This window comes from Gymnogyps californianus, chromosome 3, assembly GCF_018139145.2.
Source record: "Gymnogyps californianus isolate 813 chromosome 3, ASM1813914v2, whole genome shotgun sequence".
NCBI lineage: Eukaryota > Metazoa > Chordata > Aves > Accipitriformes > Cathartidae > Gymnogyps > Gymnogyps californianus.
Window position 1 is genome coordinate 126,617,406 of NC_059473.1, and position 15,375 is coordinate 126,632,780.

The 15,375-nt window shown below is 54.2% G+C and overlaps 1 protein-coding gene across 2 annotated transcripts in view; it reads left to right on the forward strand.

Annotated features, from left to right (window-relative positions):
- The window catches only part of NCOA1 (nuclear receptor coactivator 1), a 187,150-nt gene that overhangs the window by 153,030 nt on the left and 18,745 nt on the right, over nt 1–15,375 (forward strand). For both annotated transcript variants that reach the window (XM_050893741.1, XM_050893742.1), the window contains exons 6-12: nt 381–558; nt 2,337–2,516; nt 3,919–4,014; nt 5,473–5,613; nt 6,464–6,611; nt 7,327–8,671; nt 13,285–13,468. In XM_050893741.1, the coding sequence (XP_050749698.1) occupies nt 381–558; nt 2,337–2,516; nt 3,919–4,014; nt 5,473–5,613; nt 6,464–6,611; nt 7,327–8,671; nt 13,285–13,468 (2,272 nt within the window). The remainder of the gene's footprint in view (nt 1–380; nt 559–2,336; nt 2,517–3,918; nt 4,015–5,472; nt 5,614–6,463; nt 6,612–7,326; nt 8,672–13,284; nt 13,469–15,375) is intronic.

Below are 15,375 nucleotides of genomic sequence, written 5' to 3' on the forward strand. Positions count from 1 at the left end.
AGATATAGGGAAGAAATGTTTTACCATGAGGGTGGTGAGGCACTGGCACAGGCTGCCCAGAGAGGTGGGAGATGCCCCATCCCTGGAAACATTCCAGGTCAGGTTGAACGGGGCTCTGAGCAACCTGATCGAGTTGAAGATGTCCCTGCTCATGGCAGGGGGGTTGGACTAGATGGCCTTTGGAGGTCCCTTCCCACTTAAACCATTCTGTGATTCTATGCGTTTAAGCAAATGTGCTGTTATTTGATCACTGCTATAATATAGAGTGGGGATGAAGCCAAGGTGCAAGAGGCACAGGAAGGTTGCCCACGGTCGTGGAGCATCCTGACCTGCTCTGGGACCCATTGCCCGCATGCTGCCCGGGTTTATTCCCCTTACAGGCATTGGATGGCTTCTTCTTCGTTGTGAACCGCGAAGGGAGGATCGTCTTCGTCTCTGAGAACGTGACCAGCTACCTGGGTTATAACCAGGAGGAGCTCATGAACACCAGTGTCTACAGCATCCTGCACGTGGGAGATCACGCTGAGTTCGTCAAGAACTTGTTGCCGAAGTCTCTAGGTAAGAAAACCCTTGAGGTGGGTTTTTTTATCAGCTGGTGCTTGGAGAGTGCTGTGGAAAATGCTGTTGCGTCTTCAGTGAAGCTGGCCTTATATTGTTTTTTATATATACTATTTGTATATATTTATTTTTAATATTGTTTACTGTGAAATTCAGAGATACACCCAAGCCAGGTAATGATCCATAAATCTTTGCCTAGTGAAATACACCCTACCAGTGAAAAATCAATATTAGATTTTTGAATAAATAGCTGGTGGATGACAATGTTCAAGCCATCTTCCCTTTGTCTGTCTCTACTAAGAAAACTTTTGCCTTCGACTTTGGCTCGTGGGTGGGAAGAACCGACTTGTCTGCCCGAAGCGAGGGGCACACGTAGGAGCTTTAGGGCAATGAGGAGGAGGATTTCGAGGTGTTGATTTGGGGGACTGAGCCCGTTGGCTTATCCCAGTTCATTTAGGATGTCCTCCCAGCTGGAGGGGGGTCTGTCCCCAGCTGGTTTCAGAGCCCATCGGTATTTTGCCAAGTATCTAGTGTGGGGATACGCTGCACCTTGGGGTGCGAGAAGAAGTCACGGTGCAAGCGGTGAGCTCGCGATGGTCCCCTACACCGGGAAAAGGAACAGTTGTGAGGATGGGAGGAAGCATCGCATGGGGAAGGCACTTTGCGGGGTGTTGGAAGCAACCAAAGCAGAAGGTTTTATTCGTTGACTGGAGGTGAGCATCCTCTGGGTGGCTGACGTGGGTGAGACATCACTGATTCCTCATCCACCCACACCTTTGAAGAAGCGCAAAAGGAAGATGAGCCTTTTCCAAGTAGCTTGACTTAAAAATAGGGGTTTTTTTTGCAACTCACACTTGTCTTCCTTCTGGGTAAATACAGTGATGTCTTAAACCACCTAAATCTATGGGCAGTCATCAGATTGAGCCTATAGAGGTTCAGGCGTCGTCTTTTCCCTGTGGTTACCCAGTTTAAGGCTGTGTGTTTTGTCTGTCCTTGGATGTTACAAGCCCCTCAGCTATTCTTGTTGAAGCTATGAAAGCTTCATAATCTGCTGGTGGCAAAGTCACTTGGGTTGAGTACAGATATCCATGAAGATGTTGTAGAGGGGTAGCAAAATCTTTCAACTGCTGCCCAGAGGTTTTTGGAAAAGCCAGGTTATAGAAAAAAATCAAAGGGGAAGGTTTTCCCTGCTGCGGTACTAGAAGGTCTCGCCGCTGTGAGAGCAGCAGGAGAGAGGTACCCCAGAAACAGGGAGGAAGCAAAGAAAAAATTCATTTTATGGAGCTGCTTAGCTGGCCTTGCTGGAAAAATCCTGTGAGCGTCGCTTCGGGGCGATTTCAAGTACAACAGCAAGAGGCAGGAGCCCTCCCAAGCTCTGGAAGTGACTCAGAGACCCTGTGCCTCAGTTTCCCTGCCCATAAGATGGAGATGATAGCACCTACCAGTGATGTAAGGAGCAATTCATAAATGTCAGCGCGATGACTCTCAGGACGACGTGCTGATCTCATTTGGGGTTGTAGGTGCTCTTAGGGCCCAGCTGGGAGCGTGGGTCTGGGCACAGGGTCTTCAGCAGGTCCAAAGGAACCCCGGAGCTGGCGGGGAGGGCTCTGCCCCCGGCTCTGCTCTCGGCTCACCCCTGACCTGGGCAGCGAGCTGCTTTCTTCTCCCATGCCATTGCTTTTCCTTCTGTCCCCTTATCCAAGGGGTCCTCGGGAAGTCGGGGCGGACATGTGCATGGCGCAGCTCCTAACAACTCCTCTTCTCCTCCTTTCCCCCAGTAAATGGAGTTCCTTGGCCTCAAGAAGCGACCAGGCGCAACAGCCATACCTTCAGCTGCAGGATGCTGATCCGGCCACCCGATGAGCCGGGCACGGAGAACCAGGAGGCTCGTCAGCGCTACGAGGTGATGCAGTGCTTCACTGTCTCCCAGCCCAAGTCCTTCAAGGAGGAAGGAGAAGGTAGGGGAGAGCATCCTCTGCTTCTGACCCTGTGTTTGGGGTGGGAAGGGCAGGGCAGGCAGGAGGAGGACAGGGTAGGGATGGCAGGGCAGGCAGGACCAGGGTGGAGACAGCAGTGTAGGCAGGAGGACCAGGGTAGGGACAGCAATGCAGGCAGGAGGAGGACTGGGGTGGGATGGCAGTGCAGGCAGGAGGAGACCAGGGTGGTCAGGGCAGGCAGGAGGAGGACCAGGGTGGTCAGAGCAGGCAGGAGGAGGATGGGGTTGGAGATGGCAGGGCAGGCAGGAGGAGGACTGGGATGGGGATGGCAGTGCAGGCAGGAGGACTGGGATGGGGATGGCAGTGCAGGCAGGAGGAGGAGCAGGATGGGAATGGCAGTGCAGGCAGGAGGAGGACCAGGGTGGAGACAGCAGTGCAGGCAGGAGGAGGACCAAGGTGGGGACCAGGGCAGGCAGGAGGAGGACAGGGGTGGTAATGGCAGTGCAGGCAGGAGGAGGAGTGGGGTGGAGACGGCAGTGCAGGTAGGAGGATGACCAGCCACCACCCCTCAGGGCTGCCTGGTGGGACTGGTTATTCCTGGCCCGGCACAGACGATGCCCGGCACGGGGGAGACAGCGGGGGAGATGCCTGAAGTTTGCTGCGTCTTCTCGCTCCCCCTTCCCCTCCAAGCCGATGCCCTCCAGCCATCCCAGCTTCCCTGGCCCCCCAGAGCTGCCTGCGCGGCTGCCTGCAGTCGGTATTCCTTAAGGAAGGAGCAATATTTTATTACCCACCAAAGCCTGCTGGCTGCAGCACCTTCCGAGCAAGTGACGTGGGTGCCTGACACCCCACCTTGTGCCTTCACCGCTGCCAGACCACAGTGCTGCCTGCACGTTTTTGGGCTGAATCAGCTGCCTGCAGGCAGATCTCTGCCTGGGGGCTCGGGACAGGCAGGGTTCCCGTGGTGCCGTGGGGGCCATTGCTTTCCTGCAAGTGCCCTAACTCTCCTTTCGGTGTCCCAGCTATTATTTTCCAGCGCATTAGCTGGATTAATCCATTGCGGTTTACACAGGAGATCATGACTGGAAGGAATAAATTATGGTATTTTATGACCAAATACTTTGCCTGAAGCCGACAGTTGCTGGCTTTTAGTGCTGACTTTTATTGTACGATACTGCCAGATCTGAGAAGCCTTTACAATTAATTTCTCCAAGCACTGGAAACCTCTTTTCCAGCAAATTTTATAGAGTTTAGACAGAGCCTATTTGCTTTGAAGGGACGGAGGATTGCTCGGGGTAAACACTTCCAGGGCAGGACATGGCAATCAAGCCCAGCAGTGGTATTTTAATTAAAATTTTAAATTGCAAGTGGTGGTTGTAACGTCTGATTTTCATGTTCCCGGTCCCTTCTCCCGCTTTGGCAGATTTCCAGTCGTGTCTGATATGCATCGCGAGACGATTACCTCGACCGGCGGCCGTCACCCCTTCCGAATCCTTTGTGACCAAGCAAGACACCACAGGTAACATCCCAGCGATGCCGGGGAGTCCTGGCTCCGGAGGATTTGTTGTCCCCGGGGGTCAGAGGCCAACGGTGCGGTGCAGGACCCCATAGCATGAGCATGGTCCTGTCCTTTTCAAATGGCAACGCTGCCTGCTAGGACCGAGGTGGCTGACACCTCAACTGGAGGCACCTCAACTGAATTTACACCTCAACTGATCCAATACACCAGACCCATGCCCTGCACGCAGCCCCTCTCTGCTCCCTTGGATTTCGGGGGCTGTTGAGGTTGCTGATTGATGGGAATGAAACAGTCATCACCTTTCGGGTTTGGGTTTGCTCTCGGCCAAATATTGCTTTCTAGCCATTCTGGTGACCTTCTTTCTGGTAGTTAGTCATCACCCTGGACTTCCCTGCAGCCTGAAAATCCTTAATCAATGTTTTCTCTGCTCAGTGCTCCCTGCCCATGGCTGTAAAACAGCCGGCAAAGCTGCTTGGTGTTTCATGCCGAGGGAGAAAGCAGGCGGCAGGTCCTCCTCGGAGGACCCTTGGATGTGGGCAAGGTGGCTGGCAGGGTGTCCCACCGGGTGAGGGTGTGAATCTGGGGACCCCAGCCCTGGAGTGGAGAGGGTCTCTTCTCACGAAGGGGCTTCTTGTTGGGTGTCGTGGTTTAACCCCAGCCGGCAGCTAAGCACCACGCAGCCGCTCGCTCACTGCCCCCCCACCCCTGGGATGGGGGAGAGAATCAGGAAAAAAAAAAAACTCGTGAGTTGAGATAAAGACAGTTTAATAGGACAGAAAGGAATGAAAAACAATGATAATGATAATAATAATAATATGACAATAGCAATACTAAAAGAATTAAACTATACGAAGCAAGTGGTGCACAATGCAATTGCTCACCACTCGTTGACCGATGCCCAGTTAGTTCCCGAGCCGCGATCCCCCCTCCCAGTTAACTCCCCCCAGTTTATATACTGGGCATGATGTCATATGGTATGGAATAGCTCTTTGGCCAGTTTGGGTCAGCTGTCCTGATGGTGTCCCCTCCCAGCTTCTTGTGCCCCTCCAGCCTTCTTGCTGGCTGGGCACGAGAAGCTGAGAAATCCTTGACTTAGTATAAACGCTACTTAGCAACAACTAAAAACATCAGTGTGTTATCAACATTATTTTCCTACTAAATCCAAAACACAGCACTATACCAGCTACTAGGAAGAAAATTGACTCTGTCCTAGCCGAAACCAGGACATTGGGTCTCATGCCTGCTTCGGCTGGCCAAGGTACGCGTAGAGGTCGGTGCGTGCTCCAGAGCAAACTCCTTGTACGTCCACCTCCTTCTGGAAGACCTCCTTGTGTGCTCCTGCCACTGCTGCCGGAGGCAAATAGGACGTGGCTTCATTTTCCACATTTACGGACCTATTTGTGCTGAGGGACTTCTCATGCTGTGCTTGAGTAACGTGGCTTCTCTCTCGCCGCCCAGGTAAAATCATCTCCATTGACACCAGTTCCCTGAGAGCCGCCGGCAGGACGGGCTGGGAGGATTTGGTGCGGAAATGCATCTACGCTTTCTTCCAGCCGCAGGGCAGAGAGCCGTCTTACGCCAAACAGCTCTTTCAAGAAGGTAACAGGCTCCTCTTCCTCGCTGGCGTGCTCTCCTGCCGAGCAGCGGGAGCTGCAAGGAGAAGCCGGGACACGGTCCTCCTTGCTGGATGAATGCTTTCTGGAAAAATGAATGCTGCAATAACAATCACAAAGTGTCAAAGAGAGAGAGGGAAGAGCTGAGTAATGCTGGAGGAGCTCCTCCAGCCGGGAGGTTCCCTCTCACCTTTCAGGAACTACAGAATTGAGACAAATAGGAGCTAAATATGATTATTTTAAATTTTTTTTCCCGTGCCACCCGCAAACGCCATCCCCAGCGTCTAAGCAGAAGAAGCGGAAGCTCTTTTGTGAGCATCTTTGCTCTGCCGGCTCTTTCGCGAGCATCTTTGCTGTGTCGGCGAGGATGCTCACAACAGGGATGTGGGGAAGGCAGGAACGTAGGAGCAGGAGGTTGCTGAGCCTCCGGAGAGCTGTAACTCTGCCAGGGTTGCAGCGGCAGCGTCCTGCTGCACCTTCCCAGCCTGGCTGGGCTTCATCAGCTTGTATGTTGTATGCTGGTGGTTGAGTGATTGCCCCTTTGGAAGCCCTGAGCACTCAAGGATGGTGCTGGATGGATTTAGATTTACCCAGTGCAGGACACAGGTTTGGAGCTGGAGAAGCAGCTGGGAGGATTTCTGTGCCACCGTGGTTGTTCGTACCCCTCTTATTTTCTGGATCTACGAGGTTAGCCAACATGCAGCTTGTGGTTGGTGGTTGTCCCAGGCAGGTTCTCCCTCTCCTCTGCTCCCTCCATCCTCCTCCTGGTGCTTGTAAAGTGTTGTGGGTTCTGCTTGAGTTTCTAAGGGGGTTGATGTGTTTCTGGTTGTCTCCAGTGATGACACGCGGCACGGCCTTCAGCCCCTCGTACCGATTCACCCTGAGCGACGGAACGGTGCTTAGTGCCCACACCAAGTGTAAGCTCTGCTACCCCTCCAGCCCGGAGATGCAGCCCTTCATCATGGGCATCCATGTCATCGACAGGTACGTCCCTACCCTGCCGCTACCGAGCTGTGCCGGCGCCTGGGTGGGCGATCCAGGAATCAAAGTGCCTGTTCCCTGCAGTGGAAGGAGGATCCACTGGTGGTCTGTGGTACTGGTTTGGAGATGTGATCCCCGTGGGGAATCTGAGGCTGAAAACCAGCACGATGGCAGCTCTGTTGCTCTTGATTATTCTTGTTTTGCAAAGAGGTGGTCCCGGGAGTTCAGGTGGAGGTTTATAGACGTGCCTCTCATTTCTGCCTTGCCCTGGAGAACTTAAAATATTTGGGGAGGGAGAGGCTCTGACAAACTGGCAGGACAGGGAGAGGTGAGGCTGTGGACCTGGGCCGTGCTGGGGAAACGTGAGGGGGCTGGGGCAGAAGGGAATGCTGTTGGAGCGTGGCCCTCCTCCAGCCATGTGGGAACGTGAGACCCAGAGAAGGTGATGCCTTCGGGGTTTAGCTGGTGAGCGGCTGCAGTCCCGAGCAGCGTCCCGTATCTGGAGAGATGCTAAAGCTGCTGCACTCCATCCATGCTACTGAAATGGATCCAGAAGCGCTGGTGGGCAGGGAAGGCTGAGACCATCAGAGCTTGCGAGCTGCTGCTCTCCAGGCTTCAGAGCTCTGCAGCATGGACGGGGGGCAGGAGCTGCCTGAGCGACACTAAAGGTTTGGGCAAAGCCTCTTGTGACTTTTCCTCTCCTTTATGTCTCCCGCAGGGATCATGGCATGCTCTCGCCCCAGGAGAACACTAACTCCGCGATGTCCCTTCCCCGGGTCAGCCCCTCGCTGAACCCCAGCATCTCCCCAGGGCAAGGCATGACCCTGCCGCCCTCCATCCCTCCCTCCAACGGCAGCATGTTGGCCACCAACGTGAACCAGCAGCCAGGCGCCGGCCTCCACAACAGCAATTCCAGCACCAGCCAAACCAGCTTTGGATGTTCACCTGGGAACCAGATGGGAGCCAACGTTGCCTTAAGCCAGGGACAAGCCGGTCCCCAGAACAGTAACCACACTTTGAACCTCAATAGCTCCCCCATGAATAGTCCAGGGATTACCCCACCGCAGTTCATGTCTCCGAGGCATCGGGTCAGCCCAGGGCTGGTGCCCAGACCCAGAGTGCCCAGCAATCCCTTCTCACCCACCATGCCCACCATGCACTCCCCTGTGGGCATGGCCAACAGCGGCAGCGGGGCCGGCTGTGGCACCGGTGGCACCAGACCCTTTCCCAGCGCCCCCATAAACTCTATGCAGGGGCTGACCGAAGGTCCCAGCACGCCGGTGGGCTACTCCACGCCACCCCCCGTGCTGAGACAGCTCAGCTCCCAGAGCTCGCCTGGCCGCCTCGCCATGCAGCCCATGAAAGCGGAGTCGAAGGACAGCAAAGAGATCGCCTCCATCCTGAGCGAGATGATCCAGTCGGACGGCGGTTCGGGGGACGGCAAACCGCTGGACTCGGGCATGCTGCATGCCGGCGACAGGCTCTCGGAGGGGGACAGCAAGTGCTCCCAAGCCACCAGCCATAAGCTGGTCCAGCTCCTGGCCACCACGGCGGAGCAGCAGCTTCGACACGCCGATGCGGACACAAGCTGCAAAGATTCGTTAGCCTGCGCGGGCACCGCTGGCACCTTGGCCTCCGGCAACCCTCCCAGCAGCACCTGCCCTTCCTCCCATAGCTCGCTGACCGAGCGGCACAAGATTTTGCATAGACTCCTTCAGGAGGGCAGCCCTTCCGATATTACCACCCTGGCCATGGAGCACGAGAAGAAGGAGAACGCCCCAAACCCCACCACCACCCCCACGGCTCAGAGCCAGCTGCCAGGAACCCCGGACATCAAACTGGAGCCGGACGCGCTGAAGAAAAAAGATGTCAAGGATCACCAGCTCCTACGCTATCTGCTGGACAAGGATGAGAAGGAGCTTGCTGCAGCCCCGGCGCTGAGCCTGGATGATGTGAAGGTGAAGGTGGAAAAGATGGAGCAGATGGAGCCCTGTAACACGGCCCCGGTGCCGCTCGCCAAACCTCCTGCCGCGGAGGAGGTCAAGCTGGAGACGCAGGGCCAGGTGAGTTGACCCATCTGCGTCCGTGCTGGTGGGATGCTCTTGACACGTCGTGTTTTGGGGGGCAGTTTCCCCCAAACCTGCTGGCGTGCTCCCTCCGCAGCAAGGCGATGGGGCTGGGAGAAGTGTGGGGAGATGTCCTGTGGCTGCTGCAACCTTCTCCAGCGCTGGTGCCACCTTCTCCAGCACCAGTGCTATCCCCTTTTGTCCAGATGCTTCACATTTTGGCAGCTCAGTTCTTGAAGGCAATGGTGGGAAGGGAAGGGAGAAACTTTACCAAGGTGCATAAAAATAAGAAAGAAACCTGGCGCATCACTGCACGTGGTGGGCTTGAGTGAAGAGAAGACCACGAGCATGTTGCCATGTGAAAAGGTTCTTAATTCTGCATCTCTGGGCACATTCAGGGCTCGTGTCCCAGGGAATTTTCAATCCCTTGCCCTCTTGTTGGCTGAGATTAGCAATTATACGGGCCTTTTAGTTATCCTAAAAGTATTATTAAATTGAATAATCCAGTGACAGATCTCTGCAATAGAGATTTGGGTGTATAAATATTCATTACACGCAGCTATGAATAGAAGAGATTTCTTATTTTTGAAAGCCAGGGGAGATGGTAACATGGATAAGGCTGCTTAATCCTTTTTAAGCAAAGAGAAGAGAGCGGCTGACATGAAGAGCAGGGCTGATCGCCTGCTCTGGTTTTGACTGCGGCAAATAAGGCTGCCGGCGTTTGGAGATACAGGATGAATAACAAAGCGCTCGGAGAGCCTCGGATGACAAATGCACGATAAGTCTCTTAGAACGGTTAAGGGCTCAGTTGGCTTGGGAGTCGCCGTCGGTTATCCTATAGGCGAGTGGGAATCGAACTCCTTATCTCTTTCTATAATGAACTTTCCTGGTGTCATCTGCTTGCTGGATGGTACGTCCTCCCCCGTCATCTCCCGTTTGAGATCCGTCATCTAGATTAACGTGGATGAGGAAGACCCAAGGGAAGGCGTGCTTATTTTGGGAGGCACGTGGGAGCTTGCAGGTGGGCAGGGAAGCTGGTACCCACCGGTAACCACCAGCGAGCCGGGTCCCCACCACAGTGCTCCTGCAGAAGGCACAGCATCCTGCCCGGAGATGCACGGGCTCTTGGACGGAGCCACCCCAACCTGCTTTCACGGAGCTGGGAGCATGTCGGGGAGCGCAGTTGTAGCCGAAATTAGACAAAATGCCGGGGCACGGGAAGAGCTTTGCTTGCCTGGTCTCCCAGACATCCACGTGCGGGATTCACTCGCCAGCCGGCGATGCAGGCAGGCTCTTTGCTGACCATCAGTGATGGTTCCAGGTACTCCATCCTTTGGAAAGGGCGGAAAGCCCTGTTAATTAAACGAGGCTGAGCTAGCTAATTGTGCTCTGCTTGCAAACAGGCGCACGAAGCTTGGATGACTCAAGCCTGGATGTGTTTATAAGCCCCTCTCTTGCGCTGTTGGAAGCAGCCGAGCATTTTTTAGGCTCCTTCGTGGCTTTTCGGTTCCAAGTATCCCTCCCCAGGCAGCTGGAGAGCATCAGGATTACACATTGGACTGTACCGGGTGCTTCCAAAGAGTTAATAAAAGAGGCTGGAGAGGGTTTGCAGAGTCTTAAAATGCATTTTCTGAGGAGTGAACAACCCTTCACTGCTCAGCAGCTAAGGACAGAGTTCCATTTCCACGTGTTTTCTGTTATAGGCTGCTTTGGTGCGGCGTGGGGAGGGGAAGCTGCCATTTCAAATAAAATCCAGCACTCGCTAGATTTTTGTTTTCATGTGTGATTATTTTAAGAATCAAAATGTCAATTAGGAGCAACATTAATTGTGGGGCAGGCTCTGCAGCTCGCCTTCAGCCTTGAAGGAATTATTTCCTTTCCAGATTTATCCTATGGCTTGTTTTTGCAAGCAGGGTAGAATCCTTTTCTCGAAAAGAAGAAAAAAAGAGGAGTGATGACAGAGAGCCGGAGATCCTTATGGAAATAGCTGCCTCCAGGAACCAGGGCTCCACAGAAAATTAAATGATTCTGATGTTTGCAATAAAATCGTGGGATTATTTAATTCGCGCAAGAATTTCGTTGCCCAAGTGGCTTGGGAGAAGTGCCTCCGCTCCACGGGAAGGTCCAGCCAGGGATGAAGGTTGGCTGGGTGGGTACCGCCTGAAAGCATCTCTGTCCTCCTCGCCGAGCTGAGTTCATGCATGGGGTGTCCTAGGAGCCGGCTGGGCGAGGGATGAAGGGCAGAGATGAGATGCTGTCCCTTGGCTTGCCTTTTGGTTGGCTCTGGTTTTGGAACCTTGTTTCTGCTGGGAGCCGGAGGTTTGGGGAAGAAGAAGCCGTTCAGAAATATTCAGCCACCCTGAGCCTCCATCCCTCGCGCCGTGGGTTTTCTCGCCCGTTTGGGGACAGAAATAGGTCGTGGAGATCTGAGCCTTCTCTGAGCAAGACTGGATGGCCTGAGCTGCTCCAGCCCTCCAGCACCGTGCATCTCCTAGACGTGGAGGAGAAATAAAAATACCCGTTAAAGTGGGCACAGATTCCAGATGCAAGTTCTGAGTGCTCCAGAAAACAACTGATAAGGACCCTGCTCCCACCACGTGTCCTTCATTCCCACCTCTCCGTCCTCCAACCTCTTCACATACCCAACGAGCAGCGCAAGAACATCGCTGCTCCCGTTTTATCTCCGCTTAACGTCCGTTTTGGATGCCCGCAGCTGCCTCCGTGCCCTTCTTCTCCCTCTGCCTCCAAAATGACCTCCCTGCAGGAGGAGATGGAGTTGAGGAGATGGATTTCTGGCGTATCGTGGATGTCTCCCATTTGCTTCAGTTCTCTTTGTTTTGCAAACTTGAGCTTTAAAGAAATTCTGCTTGGTCGAGAGATTACATTATTTGGAAGAGTTGAGACGTGCAAACTTCTGCTGCAGGAGTTGAATTTGCTGTGTTTAATTCTCTCTGTGAGCCTGGGTTTAGGAGGATATTCTGCTTCTCAGGGCTCTGGGGTTAGGATTTGACGGAAAGGATACGGGGGAAAAGAAAAAGCCTGGTTAGTCCGTTATAAATTGTAATATTGATGCCTGCTGCTCGCGGTGCACGTTTCGTCACCAGCGTTGTCTAAACATCATTTAATTCACGAGATGCCACTGTAAAGGAGAAACAAGCGCGTGCCCAGTGATGTATATTAAAAATACCAATTCATCTACCCAGTTGCTACCATGAGAGTGTAGGAAAGGGGAAAAAAGAGCGGTGAAGGTCAAGAAGGAAATCTCTGCCACGGCGGGGAGCGTGAGCGGGGTCTCGCAGGTCTCGGACGCTGGACTGGGCTTATGGTTTCAATGGAGCCGCCGTTGTTGGAGGGTCAGTCCCAAGGTGGAGCTTCCCGCAGCCGCCTCGGGCTTTGTCCTCGCGATGCGCCGACCTGTGCATCGCAGAGGTGAACCTGGAAGCGGCTGCAGTGGCGACTGGGATTGCCACCGGTTTGGAGGATTTTATCTGAGAGATGAAATATTTCCAGCTAGGATTTAGGGAGAAGCTTCCCACGGTTTCTTCTGGCAAGCGACAAAGCTGTCGCCTTGGTGGAGAGGTCTTTAACGCTGCTCCGTCAGCCGGGGAAGTGCAGAGGCATCCCAGGGATGCCCAAAGCGAGCAGCCTCCCAGCTATTTATCACGGGCAGGGGCTGTCAGCTGCAGCCTCGCGTCTCGGCTGATGGCAGAGGCTCTCGTCGAAGCCAGGATTCCAATTCCTGCCAGATTTCTCCATCTTCTCCAGACCGGAGCTTCATTCCCTCTATCAAATGCAAAGATTTTCCCTAGTGCTATCAAGTTGTCTATTAATTAGCCCATGTTAATGGCCAGGCTTTCCCTAATGCTGAGGCGTGGCTCTTCTGGAAGCGGTATGTGTCCTTAGATTTTAAAGCATTTAACTTCCCTTGAGATATTTTTATTTTTAGCCAAAGCTCATTTATCTCAGCCCCTTTAATCCCAACCTGCTGCTTTACAGCGCCGCTATTACAGCCACTGGTGCAAATCCCTTTCCCAGTAACTTTCCCATTTATTTGAGTCCCCGGGCTAAATATCTACTCTTCCACTCTTAGCCGTGATGAACGCTGGAAAAGCTGAATAATATTTTACTACACCATTGAGGGTAATTACATGCCCGAGGCCAGCGTCGGCTTTGGACACTTGTTCCAAAAAGTCACTTCTGTTTCTTAGAAAAGACCATTTTTTTATTATTATAATTTTAGCGTAAGCATATGTATATTAACAAAGCAAATTATCTCCCATTTTAAATAGCTGGAGGTTATATATACTGTTAATAATTATGCTAATCGCAGCGCGCAAGCATCTCAAAGCTGCCGCCGAGGACCGGGCTCCGGGGTGGGGACCCATGCACAGCGGGGGACAGTCCTTGTCCCCCTCAGGGTCTGCATCTAGCTGAGCAGAGGGATGCGGGGCTGGTTCTCTATCCATGCGAGATGCTCGGCGTTTCAGCAAGCGAAGGGATGGAGGGAGCAGCGTGCGTGTGAAAACAGCGCTCGGTCTCGCTGATGCTGTGTTGGGGCTGAATCACCCACTTGTGATTTTTTTTTTTTTGTTATTTTTTTCCTTGCTTAGTTTGCTGCCGAACTGGAGCAGCTGGACCAGCTCCTGCCCTCGCTGGAGAAGGCGGCTCAGCTGCCCGGCTTGTGCGGACCGGAGAGAAGCGAGAGCGGCGTGGCCGGCGTCGCCGTCAAACCGGAGATGCTGGCAGCCCCCCTACAGCCCAGCACCGCTGCCAGAGCCCCCACGGGACTCAACCGTACGTGTCCGCCCCCGGGGAATGCTGCCGCTTGCCCCCCAAACCGGGTCCCTGCCAGGGGGTGGGAGGGGAGGGTCTCCTCCATCACAGGCTCTACTGGGGTACCACCATCCTGGATCCGGCCACGGTGATGCTCTGGGGGACCTGGGCTTTGCTGTCTGGTACAAGGCTGGTGGCGGTGAGCCCCACGGTCCCCCTGCAAACGGTCGTGATGTGAGTAAGAGGACAGGATACGGTCCCTCCGAGACGTGTGCTTGGTCACAAGGGAACAGGCAGGCTCAGCCGGAGGTGTTTGAGGTTTCAAAGCAGCACTGTTGCTTCCAGACAGGGGTTTGAGACTTAATACACTCAGGTACAGCATCAGGACCTTTTTATTAGGCAACAACAACAACAAAAAGACCTGATTTTTCTCCAAAGTGAGCAGTTTTACCAAAGAAAAAATGAGGATTTCTCTCCTGAAGGAGCCTGCAGGCAAATAATAAATTCAGGGTGTTACGTACCAAAAGCGTACGTGGACCCCGTGGCCGGAGGCTCAGGTTGGGGCTCCTTGGGATGGGCTTCCCCGGGCTGGGTGGTAACAAAGGCACAGCTATTCCCAGCAAACCGCTCCCATCTTCCATGGGGAGAGCAAACTTTTACCGATCTCGGCATAAATTTGCCCGAATAACTGCACCCAGCGGCTCCTGCCATCGCGGCAGCGCTCGGTCAGAGCCCACGCCGCAGGCTTGCCACGATGGCCGTGCCCGTGCCAGCCCCAAGCCCCGTGGCACGAGGGATGCTCGCCTGTCCCCTTTGGTGCCGCGGCATCCCCGGGGCAGCGCGCTGGAGCCGGTCCCGGCCCTGTGGGGCTTTTCCCATCCCGCGTTTGATTTTTCATGGATATAATTCTCTGTCGCATCCCCCGTATCGCTGCCGCTGCAAATCGCACTGCGTCTTGAATGCTGAAGTGCAGCTTCTAGAGCAGAGGGAAGGAAGAGCGAGCGGCAGCACAGGGCCCAGTATAAACCAGGTAGCTGCTGGTCCACATGCTACCCAGGGAGGGATAATCGTCCTGTTACTTATTCAGCAAATGGAGATGATGAGGTTTTGGGTCTCAGCCCAGGAAGAAGCCCGCGAGGCGGCTCTGGCAGGCAGGGCTGGGATATTTTCGGAGGACTCGGGTTGCAGAAGCGGAGCCTTTAAAAGGGTAGGAGCATCGTAGCAGAAAGAAAAGCAACGCGGTGGTGTGAGCGTGGCCAAAATCGTGCCGTGAAGTGGGGTGAAGCCCACCTGGGAGGCTGGGTTTGCAGTGGGCTCTCAGGAGGGACCCTCCGAGGGCAGCGCAGCATCGCACTGCCGAGCAATGGCTTGCAGGTCTCTAACCCCCCCAAAAAACCCTCTGCGAGCCACGAGCAGGCTCTGGAGCAAAGTGCTGTGGGCTGAAACATTGCCCTGCCTGCGATAAATCATAGGGGAAGAGTTTGGGGTCTCATAAATTGGAATATCAGCTAACAGAAGATGTATAGGGTAGAGCGTAAGGGATGGATGCTGGAAGGGTGATGAGCGATGGCTGTGTTGAGCCCGGAGGCATCGGGAAGCCGTGCTGTGCCTCCCCTCCGTTGGGGAAATGTCTGGGAAGTGAAAAGGAGCTGTCAGCCCCGTAGCTGTAGCCAGGGACCAGTTGACCCATCGCCTCCGAGCTGAGTTCATCGCGCAGAAGCTCATTGCTCAAGCCTAATAGTTCCTTGCCAAGGACCCTCTTGTCCCCAGGGCTGAGACGGTTGGTACCTTCAGCGGTGGGGACACTCGTAATGCTCCGACGTAATTAAGAGCGGGGCTTCTTGCCTTTGGAGGAAAGGCAATCCTGCATCCAAGTTAGAGTGGGGAGGAGGGTGAGCACGTTTGCGGCAGGGGCTGCAGCGCGAGTG